Genomic DNA, 13,648 nt, shown 5'->3' with positions numbered 1-13,648 from the left:
TCGGCCGTGCCGGCGCTGCCGCTGAGCGTAGCGGTGCTTCCTCTTTCCCGTCCCTCGCCGGGGCCGGCGCCATGGCCGGGGGCGCCAGGCCTGCCGCTCCCTGACACCCGCCCGCCCGCGGAGGTACCGCGCCCGCGGATGCGGGGGCCGCGGAGGGACAGCGGGGCGGGCTGAGGGGGCTGGATACGGCGCTGGCCGCGGGTAAGGGCAGCCCAGGACGGGGAGGAAAGGGCGAGCGGTGGGCGGCAGAGCCGGGCGGGGAGAGGAGGGGTCCCGGGGAGGGGGTCTGGAGCTGGCAGGCTCCGTGCAGCTGCGGCCTCTGCCTCCCCTCAGGCTGCTCCGTGCGGGACTCCGGCAGCGGAAGGGAAGGGAAGAACTGCCCGTGCCCCGAGCGGAGCTGCCCGCTTCTCACGGAGCCTGGCAAGGAAGGGCTGCAGCAGGAGCGTCTTGTCTTGGCGTTTCGTGCTTCGTCAGCCCAGCAGTGTTTTGGCTTTGATTCCGTCTTGCTCCTGCCTGTTCCTGGAGAAGAGGTACCCGCCATGTCTCGCTACAGCCTCCACAACCTCCTGGACTGGATGTATGGCGGGGTGGACCCCAGCTTTGCCGGCAATGGAGGGCCGGAATGCGCCGCCTTTCTCTCCGGCCAGCAGCGCTTGCTGGAGAGTTTGGTCTTCCTCAGTGTGGGCACCGTGGAGATCCTCGTGTCCCTGTGGAAGCTCAGGCAGCAGCATGTCCAGGAGCTGGAGAATCTGCTGCAGCAGCCCCAGACTAAGCAGGAGAGCCTGGGCAAGAACGTGCTGCTGGTGCTGCTCTGCCTCATTTTTGGGCTGGAGGTGGGGTTCAAGTTTGCCACCAGGACTGTCATTTACCTCCTGAATCCCTGCCACGTGGTCACCATGATGCAGGTAAGGCTTGTGCAGGGTCACCTGGAAGTTTGCTTTTGTGATGTACTTGCAGAACAGTATTTTTTTCCCCCCATAGTCGGTTTGTGGACTAAAAGTGCCTAGCAAAAATACAAATGCCAAGAATGGTATAAATATTTTAAATCATAGGTTTTGGGTCAGTTGAATCAAAATCTATCAAAAAACCCAAGTCAGATGAAAAGGTGAAATTGTAGCTATAACTAGTGTCCAGATCTCTGGTTGAAAGTGTAAGTAATTAAGGCTTTCTCATCACTTGCCTTCACCTGATCCTTGCTTCAAGAATAGAAGGTGCTGTTTTCACTGACAGGAGTGCTAAAATTTGCACTAAATCTAATGAATACAAGATTAAATGCAAAACCAGCTATGTAATTTATGTGCAGCTTTTTCAAGCAAGTGCCTTCTAGGGGTGTGATTGTATTTTGTGAAGGTGTTGGAGAAACAAATTACTCATTGTGCAGATACTGTTGGTTTACCTTTCTAATTTTAGAGGCTGAATAGTAAAGAAACAGGTGTTACCTGTTTCTCATATGTGGGGTGAACAAACTGATGTGGCCTAATACGTGTGGATAAACCATTGACTTTTATGACTTGTGGCATGGTTGTTGATGTGTAATAATGTGCAGTTTGTGTAGAAAATAATGGATACACAGACAAACAGTTACTGACCTGGGCTATCTAAAGCTTATAAACTGTGTTTGTTGATAGTCCTGTGCATGTACTTAATTATCAGTTTCACAGAGCTCATTAAGGAGTGTTGAAAATGTCAAAAATATTATTATTTTGCTGATTTTGTACCCTCAACAGTGAATAGCTTAAAAAATTTAAGGTCAAGAATTAATCAAAGACTGTCAAAAAGGCTTTCATAAAAGTTGCCATGATAGCAGTGTCTGTCTAAGATCAATAACAGATGCAAATCAGAACAATGCCATTCCGGGTCTCCTATTGCAGTATGTGAGGTGATCTGGGCTGAATCAGATCTAGGCAGTTGTTGGATTCACACCTGGAGAGCATTTCCTAAGAGGCAGGGAAACATCTTTTCTGGTTGTTCCAGCACTTTGAGAAATGGATTTTATTTCAAGGGGGGGAGGGGAAACAAGCTGATGCAGCTATATTCAAGACCTTTACAGCAATTAATATACAACTCCAGAAATAATTAGTAGGCTATGTAAATTCCTAGGCTGTGATGCAGTATTTGCTCAGTAATATACAGCACAGGACACTTCCTTCTCGTGAAGTGATAAGGAGTGTTGTGAAGTCAGTCAGTCAGTATTGGGGTGAAGGTATGCCAGGACTATGTAGAAATAATTAAAATAAAATAATATGGCCACATTCCCTTTCTAGGCAGTAGTCAATGATAACTGGGAAATTTTCCTATTAATTCTCTGGAAAAGAGATGAGGATATATTTTAGCAGTAGGATTTGGAAGTTTAGTTGCCTTTATTTTATGATGTTAATGATAAGTATTCAGCTGAATGTTTACACAGACCTGGGACAGCTCTGTTCATCTATCTCCCTTTCAGGAGGCATTATTGAAAGAGGTGGAGTCCATTGAGAGTTAAGCTCTGTAGTCAGGCATTGCCATTTCTGAATCTCTTTTTTACTAACTGGGATGTTTTAAAAATAATCCTATGCTAATTACTAACTAGAAATGGTGTTCTAGCATTTGTGATATTGAGAAGGTGAGCTTATTGCCAAAATGTCAAATCATGCCCCTTCATCCTCAAAACGATGTATTAGAAATAGGCCTAGGCTTCATGTAGAGAAAGAAAATAATGGCAAAACCAATGGCTCTCAGCAGACAGAGAGTTAGAGCCAAAGATAGTCAATGACCTCCACCAGCAGGCAAGTAAGACATAGCTGGAAAACATTGTTTTCCTAGCCTGAGTTTGCTGAGGGCAACAGATTTGTAAGATGAAATATATGAAAAAATAATTTGTCATTCACTTCTCTTCTTGCAGTAATGTGTACATAATCCTGCTGTGTCTAAATAATAGAATGAACAAAGTAGAAGGTGAAGCGATGAAACTTGCTACAACAATCAAGATCACTTCAAAGGGAAACCAACAGTAGCTGTTGATAAAGGTCTCTTCTTTCACTCTATTTCTGTTTTCATTTTCTTCAGCTGAGACTGTTTCACCTCAGCAAAAAACACTCTGGCTCTGAGCCAAAAATATTTGAAACTGAAAATTATGCTTCAGGTTTTCCCTGCACAAAAGCAAAATTCCTGCTCTTAAATGACTTAAGACTAAAATGAGATCAAGGTAAAATGGAAGTTAGATGTGTGTGCATTTGGGCAGACAAAACTGTGTAATACAATGGCTGCTGAGTTTTAGAAATGAGTCTCTTCTGACCAGGTGTTTATTTTCTGCTTATCATGCCAACCTGTGTTCAAATCTTTTCATAAGTGGAAAGAACTAGTTTAGATGTGTCATTGCAAGGATGAAGTGTTGATCAAATGAATGTATTTAACAGCCTCAACAGGTCTCATGGCTAATCAGCTTCCCAGAATTTGTTGCCATCCTGTCATCTGGTTGAATTACTAGAAGCCGTGGCACTCATTTCCTGTTTTGGGTTTTGGCTTTTTGCTTAACTTTTGGAGGAAGAAGGGTGTTTCTTCACCAGTGTCATGCATGCAGCATCATTGGGAGAAAAATCCTTCAAATCTTAAAAAATTATATATCTTTTGTAACAAAGGCAAATGGAAACTGGTGTGCTTTTTGTGCCAGCTGTGGGGTGGGGATGGGGCTTGTTTGTGCAGCATGGTGTTTAGTTAGTGTGTGGTGCAGCAAGGGGAGAAGTCTGTGTAGAAGTTCATACTGAACTCTTTCTTTACATAAAAAATGGTCTTTGTGAGTTATTTGAATACCTCTGTTAAAAAAGAAAACAAAAACAAGCCACAAACCACTCTCCTTTTAGGATTGGCAATATGATTGGACTGGTGCTGCTGCAGACCTGACATAAAAGGGAAACATTACGTCTCTAGGCTGTTCAAAACCTATTTGCCTTTCCATAGCAGGAAACAAAAATCAGCATATGTTTTGGGAGCCAGGTGTTATATTTTCAAGACATTAATTCTTTCTAGTATTTTAGGGCACATCATTGTGGTATTGAAAGTGGATATGTGAAAGGAAATCTTTAAAGTTTCTGATTGAGCAGCGTGAAAGGAAAGATTCCCTCAAGAGCCAAATACAGCACTATTGATTTCTTTACAAGCTTTGTGAAGGAGATCTTGAGCAGCAGCCAGAGTGTGCTTGTTGAGAAGAACACACACAAGTGTTGTCCTTGTCTATGAGCATTGCTTTAGTGAGGTGAAAGGAAAATGTCACTCTTTGCAATGTCAAACAAAATGATTTCTAACCAATTTTCTTTATCTATTCTGTATTCTTTAAACTTTATTTTTTTTTTTACTTATACTGCTTTGAAAGCAAACCAGTGAGAGATCCCAAGTCAGAACTATAATTTAATAGGAAAATTAAAATAAAATCCAGTAATACAAAAACACTGACAGAGTCAGGATACAACCTGACACCCTGTGGGTCAGGGTGTTGGCAGCAGTCCCACTAAATGGTGGCTGCAGTCCTCCTGCAGTGACAGGTGTGGTTCTGTTGAAGCAGTGATCCTGTAGAAGGGTGGAATTTTCCTCAGAAGGCCCAGTGGTGGTGTAGGTGGGTCTGGTCTTCCTCTGGGAATCCAGTGGGAAAAGGCTGCTCTGGTGTTCCAAATGTCAGATTCTCTCCAGGTAGGAGTGCTTGGCTCCTCCCCCAGGTGGAACATCTCACACTGGGATGATGTAACTATCAGTCATGCAGTGAGACCTGATGGCCCTTTAACAGAAGATATCTCCTGGAGGGAGGATGGGTGGTAGAGGAGATGAAGAACAGTTCCCCACCTGGTTTTAACAGCTGGCAATGGAATACATGCTTTTGATTACCTCTTGCATTGTAACCTAAGATGGTACTTTTCAGCCAAAACTCTTCCGTTCGTGTAGCAGTTCTTCATTTCACATTTAGTGAAGGAGCAGTTAGAATTTATATAAAAAACTTGTTCTCCATTATTTGTTCCTGTACCCTCAGTTTGTAATTTGACACAAGAATTTGCAACTTACTATTCATAATCAAGGTAACTTAATGCAAATGAGTAAACACAGGTGTCTTTTGATGTCCTGAAGACACCCAGCTGGAGTTAACAGGCAATTAAGTGTAGACAGGACCCAGAGCTAAAATTAGTCTGTATTGCAATAGAGAAACTTATAACCAAAAAAAGGAAAAAGCCATCTAAAGCAGAGGTTGTAGGTAACACTGGTAGGGTGATGTAATCTCGAAAGGTCCTTTCCAACCTTAATGATTATGTGATTATTATAATGTTCTTCTTTTTAAAAGGATCTTCAGTTTTAAACACTGAGGGTTCTGACTGACCAGTCTGTAGAAATTCAAACGGCATGTGTGTAATTTTATTGAAACCTTAAGGAAGTGGCAGAAACATGACTGTAAATAAATCTTAAAATAATGGTACAGCCAGTTGTTCTTGTAAACTGTTGTGGATTTTGAACTTGACTTTAGTATGTCTAAGTCTTCTTCCAGAATGGTGCTTTAATACCAATCTTAAAATAAATGTTGTAATTCTATTTTATTCTAGAAAGAGTTTTGCAAAAATAATTTCTCAGTGGTAAATTAGAGCTGGTCAGTTATTGTAATTTTCTTCCAGTTCTTCACTGAATTATTCCACTTCAGCCAGTTAAGGACTGACATTTGTTTGGAATAAAGAAAAGTGTGTTTATAGGAAACATCTGTTTTGCTGGGTTATTGCTTTGGTGATCTTCTTAGGCAAAGAAAAGTAAATGTAAAAGGGAAGCAGTAGGTGGAAAGAAAGATAGGTTTCACCTAGTGATTTTGGTCTGATGTTTGCATAAATAAAGTGAGTGCTAAGTGCATCTGCAGCTCAGTAAATACTAAATTCTGGGTTCATTATTTCCAGTTCTGGCTTCTTTAGGGACCTGGATCCTTCCTGTCCTCTGAAAAAGAGGTTACTGTTTTTTGAAACAATGGGCTGTTTTCATAACTTACACAATAAACATAGCTTGACTGAATTCTGCATCATTTGGGAACATGTACCAAAATATATCTAATTAATTACTTACTTCCTCCCTTTTTTTCCTTTTAATTTGCATACATGGTTTCTAAATGCTTTGTAGTATTTGGAAAAATCAGTTAAATTGTGTATGTTTTTTATATTCTGTCTCTTCAAAATTTTAAATTAAAATGAAAGGGACAAAATTTCCTATGAAAAATCTACATTTTTTCAAAGTGTAAGTCTATGAACATAAGTCTTTATACAGTTGCAAGTTAACTTGTGATGCTTCTCCTTACAGCTGATGGCTAGAGAGGAAATTCATGCTGGTGTGTGCTGAAAAAGGGCATATGAAGAAGAATTAAAGCACTGACAGCACCAGTGTTTCTTGGTGGCAAGCCTCACTTCTTGCAAAGGAGTGCATTTTCCTTCCAGGAGGATGATAGCAGCCTCAGGGGCACAGATAGGAAGTGACAGGTCAGGGAACAATCCATCAGTTCCCTTATCCCCAGTCTGCAGTACTCCAGAACCATTGGTCTGACCTTCAGAACACCAGGACATGCTTGGATAGCTTAATCTGCCCTGGTTCCCAGAACTGTCAGGTTTTTTCTTAATTGTTACTTTTGTCTTAATTTGCTTTATTTGTCTTATTTTTAAGCAATGATTTTGTTGTGTTTAAAAAACACAATCAACTGGAGTTTAGAGCTTTCACTGATACTGCAATTATTGTAATAATTACATATAGGACTGAGGAAAAGCTTTTTTGTGATAGCTTTAACACAGTATGTACTTTGTTTCACCATTGTGTTTACTTTTAGTCAATCCCAGCATATAGCAGAGAAATGGAGAAATATTAGTATGAGGCAAGGCAGGGTTTCTTAGTCAGAAATAAAAGTAATTTTTTGTTTAGTATAAAGAGGATAGCAAATGTGTCCGAAGGCTGTGATTCAGTTTTCTTTGTTAGAAGTGATTATGGACTGGCCTTTTTAATTTAAACAAGAATTGGCCAGTGATGCTTTATCCTAAGCTTTAGTCCAGGTGACAGGGACCACAGGAACACATCATGATGCTGGTGGATGTTCTAGTTGAGGAACTGGAGTCTAAAGCTCTTAGTTAAGCCTTTTTTTGAAGTTGCCAGAATTTGGAAATACTGATGTGCTTCAGGCTGTAATACATTCTTAGATAATTTTCTCCTTTGTTCTGAATATTCTTAGGAGAAAAGAACATAAAAAGTGGGGAGTTGACAATGGGTATCTTGCTCTCTAAGCAGGAGTAGGAACTGTGTGATTGGAAACTGTGGATGAAAAAGCTTAGCTTTCTCTGACCCCAAATATTTACACTGAGTGTTATCATGTAAAGGCCACACGATGAATGATTAGATAACCAGATATTGGTTTGTTTTGATGAGATCATCACAGATTTAAAGCAAATATCATTCAAAGTGTGACATGTGTAGTTTGAGGAACATATTAGGGAGATAAAGGCCTCTCTTTGTTTCTTTTTTCTTCTTCTATTTAGATTTTTTTTTTCAGAACAGAGCTATCAGTGTACTATCCAGTGTTATGATGTATTGCTGTTGGCTGTAATATATTTTTAGGATGGATTTTTTAACTTATTTGGCAGTTTCACACACCATTGCATGTAGGTTGTTTGCTGGTAACTTACACTGATGTTTCAGGAGTAGCTGCCTGAGGCCATTAAGATTTCAGTGGAGTGGTGAATGAAAACAGCAGCAGTACCCACACTGGACAACTTATAAATTCCAGGGACTGGGATGTCTTTCATCTCATGATTTCCAGTCTAAGAAGCCTGTGTTTGCTGTCTCCTTGCCCTGCTGTCAGTGGTGACAGTCCCAGTCCCAGATGCTGCGTTTTACTGAAGGGGCTGTACACCGGCCACATCCCCTGCAGCAGTTTGAACCGTGCCAGTGTGCACCAGGAACAAGTCCTGTGCCACGAGTTTGAAACCTGCAGAGTGTAATGGGACTCATGTTTCTGGTGGCACTTCCTCAGGGCTTTGGATTGATGTGATGAGGGTTTGTTTATTCAGATGGCCAAGTAATTAGTGTCAAGAAAATTTAATGGTTTGTGTTGTAATACTTTGTTGGTTAGTGAAATGCCATCTTAAATTATCAGGAATACAATGTTGTATGCTGTAGCTTTTTATGGATTGTGTTACTATTTCATTGGTAAGAGTTGGCTGTAGTAAGGCTATTAGTTATTTACTGTCTTGTGTTTTTAAAGACTAAAAATTTATGTTGTAAAACCCTACAAAATGAGGAATTTCAAACTGTGACAAGAAAAGGTGTTGATGACTCAGGACAGAGTAGAGCAGGGCTTTTCTATGATGATTTTGCTTTTGTAGAAAACCAATACAAAACATCCTGCTCAGGGGAAAAGTAACAAAAGTGAATATGCATGTGAGAATCTTCTTGTGAACTCATGTGTCACTGGCAGAGGGAGATGCAAGTTAATCTAAATTCAGTGTAAATTAAATTTTCTTAAGAAATTGGAATTAGGATTTTTTTTAATTCAGCCTCTTTGTTCTTTTACCTCAGATACGTTTTTAATTGTCAGGTTTTGTTTAAGCACTGATTTAAGAATGGGGAATCAAGTAACCCACTACTAGGGAAGGGCTGGTGCAGATAGTAGAGAAAAAGGAAAAGTCACTTCAGTGACCTCTGAAATACTAATTCCTAAGGTGTGATAGCTAATGCACTCATAGAAAGACCTGAGTCATGTGTTAATAATTAATCATGAACTCTGAGACTTCTAGAAATCTTTCACCTAAGACTCTAAAAGGAAGAAGTTGAATATGGGTTTGCTGATTAAACAAACTAAGCCTGTGGAAGGGGAGATTAACCTAGAATGTCCCAATGAACATGTATCATTTACAATGCATTAGATTGTAGAGGATGGAAGCTGTTCAGTTTGCTACACATCTTCCATCCCTGGGTAGAACTGGGAAGCTGGAGGGTGGAACCAGGGACAGGCAGCTCGTTGTGTTCCAGAGTCCAGTTTATGTAACACAGAAACTACTTTTATTGTAGTATTTCTTAATGCTCTGTCAGCAGTTTTGCTTTGGATCATGAGTATTCTTAACACTAGATTAACATAGGACACAATCCCTGAACCTGACAGCTGCAGTGAGGCAGCAGTGATTTTTATGCTAAAATATTGAATACATTCAACTTGCTCCTATTTAGCAATCAGAATGTAACATCTTTTGGTATCTTTTCATTTTTTTCCAGATTTAGCAGTCTGAACTTGTCAAACCACAGACATGATTTTTATTTTCTATTTAAATTCCCTTTTACAAGGCAAGTGATGACTTTTAAGTGATAGCTGTTCTATCCTGACTTGATAGTTTGTACAGAAGGAAATGCTGACTCAAAGCTGCATGCTGGAGTTGATAAATGATAGAATGATTGCTTTGAACTTAATTAAAAATAAATTTTAGAGTTGACTGACAAAATCTTCTACATCTCTTAAATTGTCCATCTGCTTGGATCTTCCTTGCCTTATTGTGAGGGAAAATGGATGATTTTCACAAGTTCAGTAAAGTACACTTAAACTTATAACCCTGAGGTAAGTGTACTTCACTATATCTTAGCCTTTTAAACATACCTTTAATCTCTTCTGCTCTGGAGAGTACTTTGATCAACCTAACAGAGTGAAAATATTTATTTCAATGCAGATTTATTAAAGCCTATCTCTATCACTTTTTTTCCTTTTGGTTTTAAATTCATTCCAGTTTTGGATGAATCTAGTTTTCATGGATTTTTTTCACATTGCTCTGAATATTGCCAATAGGAATTAAAATATAACCTCTTTGAGTTTTTATTTTGAAATAGGACAATAAACCAATCAATTTATGATCTGATTAAGTAATCACAACTGAATGTTTGAAATGTGTTTCCAGTCTGCTGCAAGGAGATATTAAATCAGGCTGCTCAGGGACAGACAAGCTGCTGTCCTGAAAGGTAAATGAAATATGTGCTACAGGTGCAGGGGTTTTAGGGGCAGTGTGCTCAGCTGTCCTCTGCCAGCAACTACTCAGACATCCCTAAGTGTTCCCGTTGATCTTGGTCCCACAACTGCTACTGTGATGTAACATCTGGAATGGTTGGAATTGTGTGACTTGCTCTTCTCCAATACTTTTTGAATTGTCTTTTATCTCTTTAGGTTTTTGATCAAACAAGATGATCTTTGTTTTGCATGTTTCTGTCTCAGCAGGGCTAGGACTGGTAGAAGAAAAGCCTTTCATGACAAGTTTTGACTGTACTCTCTGCCTCAGTGTACTGACTGAAAATTAGTGTCAAAATTAAAATACTTTTGAGGGGAGCTCTTATATGTAGTATTTTGTAGAGATTTGGAATGATCTGGAATAAAAGAACAGCAGATCTGCAGCTGACTCATAGGACCAAACAAACAAATCAGTGAGCTCTCCCTGTTTAATGCCTGGAGTGAGGCAATAGCATTCAATTAATATATATGTGAAGAGGTATTTTTCTTCAGACAGTATTGCTGTTAAACTCTTTTTGAGCAAAATATTCTGTATATCTTTGGAGAACAGCTCTTGAGATTTTTACTAGTTTTTATTTTTGAAATGTTGATTACTACAACTAATGGCATGCTGACATCAAAGAAACTAGGAAATATTAGGCAAATGAAAATTTGCAGCTGACAAAACTTACGGAAATGGTCTCAAGACTTTTGGAACCTGTAACATAATATATATATATATATATATGTGTGTTTATATATATTATATATATATATATAATATATATATATATATGTGTGTGTGTGTGTGTATCTACATATATCCTTGTCAGCCTCTGAGAATTTTCCTAGACATAAATCTAGCATGTTTCACGGCCTCTCATCAGCTGTTTTTAGGTAAGTCATGGCTCATAATCCATGGGAAAAATGCTTTCAGGCATTCTAGAACTGTAGATTTTAGCTACTGTAGGTTGTAGCTGACTACAAATGTATTGTAGAGGGACTGTTGGATTAAAAAATTGCAATGGTGGAATAAGAAAATTGTTTTCATACTGGTTTCAATCTAGCAGTACAGTTAAATGTGAAATAAGAAACCAGCTATGTTTGATGGCTTGTGCATTTTTTTCCATCTCTTTAAACTGGTGCACTTACCCATTGCTGAAGTCCAGATATGCAAACTGTAAAATAGGTTTTTGAATAAAACTGTTTCTATATTAATCTAAAAAAAAAAAAAAATCAAACCCACTAGTATCTCCAAATTAATGGGCTAATTGCAGCACATATAATGCTCGAAGTGCCAGAAATGATTTGCAGCCCAGTCCTGCATTAGTTCAGACCTGCCATGAGTTCAGTGTCCCTAGGCTCCTGTCTCAAGGAAGGAATAGTTAATTAGTGCTGTGCTGGACACTGGGGTCCCCAGACTCTCCAGCCCTGCTGGTCCATCCTGTGGGGTGGTGTGACCTTTCTCTCTGGGCTTATGCAAGGCAGTGCTGGCCATGCAGTTCTTCAGGCCAGAAACATTTCCCAAGGGGATGGACAATTGTACTTAACAGTCTTGCAGAGCAGTTGTGAAGTACAGTGACAGAATTTCTGGTTTTCCATTTTCATCTGAGTCCTCAAGGTTGAAGTGCACTTCTGTGGATTAACCAGTGTTATGAGGTACTCTGCAGTTTACTGCCTGAGAACAGTTGTGGAATCTTCTGGTCCTGTGCTTCTGCTTCTTCAGCTATCCTGGCTCTCAGTATTGTCCCCATCTAGGACTTCTTATCTCTGCATTTCTTCAGTGCCACACATGATTTTGTACTTCCTCTTTCTCTTGCACCCATTAGCCTGCAGTCTTTTACAGATATTAATCCCTGTGTGGAAGATGTTTTAAACTGTTTTTTTGAACAGTGGAAGGGAAAGGCAGCGGTCAGAACTAATCTCATAATCCAGCCTATCAGGCAATGTATATTTTATAGTTAATTTTTCCCATCTAAAATAGCTAATTTTGTATATTTTGGGCTAATTCTTTTGTTCTTCTTTCATTTGTAAGGTGACAGAAGAAGAGGGGATATTGAAGTTGTTTCCTAGTGTTTCTTCTAAATTGAAAGTTGACTTATTCTGCCTTGGGCAAGGAGAGCCCCTTCATTGTGGTGTACCATACACATTCCTGTGTCTGCTGGAGCTCTGCAGTGCCAGCTGAGCTGGGGACTCTGAGAGCCTCAGTGCCTCAAAACTCAGGAGTTCTGCAGGAGAACAGAGGCTGGGAGCTCTGCACAGCCCTGCTGCTGATTTAACTCAGGATCCTTTGGTTTGTGGAGCAGAACTGTTCCCTCCTGCAAGGCAAAGGATTGGATTTCCAATATGACAGTGAAAAGTAGTAGGATTATGGGATCAGTGTGGGAACACTTGTGTTGGAGCTTATGAGCTTGTCTGCTGTGAACTGTGTATTTAAGACTGCTGATACTCTGAGCTGAGTAATGACACTTTTTATACAGATCTTTGAAAATCAGATACAGACGTGTCCTTGAAAATTTCCCTTTAATAAGTTGAGATTTGTTTATCATGGCAAGTATCTACATATGTAGAGAGAAAATATTGATATTAAGCTGCTAAAGCTGAAGCATTTGAAAATCTCTTCCATGATCCTAAATTTTAGCAAAAAAAAAATCTGGTTATGATTTTTCTGCTGTCATGAAAATTGGAAGTCAGGCTTATTTTCTGAAAGATCCCTTTAACAGAGAGATTTTCATACTTAAAAGTGTTAAATATTTGGTTTTCCTCTCATGAGGTTCTGAAACTGTTTCTTTCAATAGACTTGAAATAAAAAAAATCAGCTGTGAATGGTGTTCTCTTCTTTGCCTGTCTCCATGGTAGTGAAGTGATTTAAATTGTTATGTCCATCTCAGTCCTTGTAACACTGCCATCCCTTCTAAATGTGAGCTGTTTTAGTCCTCAGTGCTGGGATTCAGACAGTACTCAGACTCAAAATGTAGCTTCTGCTCTACCATGTAGTAGTTAGAGTATTCTGCAGTGTGTTAGAATATCATAATAATATCATTAAGACATTATAGTTTATTTATTTTGTGCATACAGAGAAAAAGATCAATTTATAGGGTTGGGGTTGTTGTTTTTTTTTTTTTTTTTTAATTTATTTTTTAAAGATGTAGGAGATAAAAAGAAATGGAATTCTCCCTTGGAAGAGCAGAATTTGTTTCATGGAAGTATTAACCATGCTTCAACAGTAACATATATCTCCTGTCAAATTTCTGAATTTAAGGAAATGATAAAATAGTTAAATTTCAAACTCTAGATGAACCGGTGAGTCTCTGGATATCATACCTCCATTTCCTAACATACAGCATGAAGTGTTTAAAAAGTTTGACTCTGCATGCAGGTCGCATGTGAGAAAATACTGGTCACAGGAGAGCTGTACAAGGTATTTATGGTCTCCAAAGAAGGGAAAACAAAGTCCATAATTCAAGGAACTTTAGTTAGTAAGCAAAGTTTATTCCAAAATATGCAACAGTGGAATAATGAAGCATAATAAGTGTTAGACACTTCCCAGAAACTGTATGGGTCTTGCATGCAAGGTGATATACAGAGCTCTCATAAGATTTTTCTGGCATGTACTTTTTTCTTCTTTGTTTCCCTTAGCACAGGAAAACATCC

At 39.4% G+C, this 13,648-nt stretch overlaps 1 protein-coding gene across 1 annotated transcript in view; it reads left to right on the top strand.

The window, feature by feature from the left end:
- Window positions 1-13,648, top strand: part of TMEM164 (transmembrane protein 164) — a 33,280-nt gene continuing 19,632 nt past the window's right edge. Inside the window, exons 1-2 of the mRNA XM_053956176.1 lie at window positions 1-123; window positions 334-905. Coding sequence (XP_053812151.1) covers window positions 540-905 — 366 coding nt within the window. The 5' untranslated portion in view covers window positions 1-123; window positions 334-539. The remainder of the gene's footprint in view (window positions 124-333; window positions 906-13,648) is intronic.

Source organism: Vidua chalybeata, chromosome 14, assembly GCF_026979565.1.
Source record: "Vidua chalybeata isolate OUT-0048 chromosome 14, bVidCha1 merged haplotype, whole genome shotgun sequence".
Taxonomy (NCBI): Eukaryota; Metazoa; Chordata; class Aves; order Passeriformes; family Viduidae; genus Vidua; species Vidua chalybeata.
The sequence above is the reverse complement of the archived record's forward strand: the minus strand, read 5'-3'. Positions and strand labels throughout refer to the sequence as shown.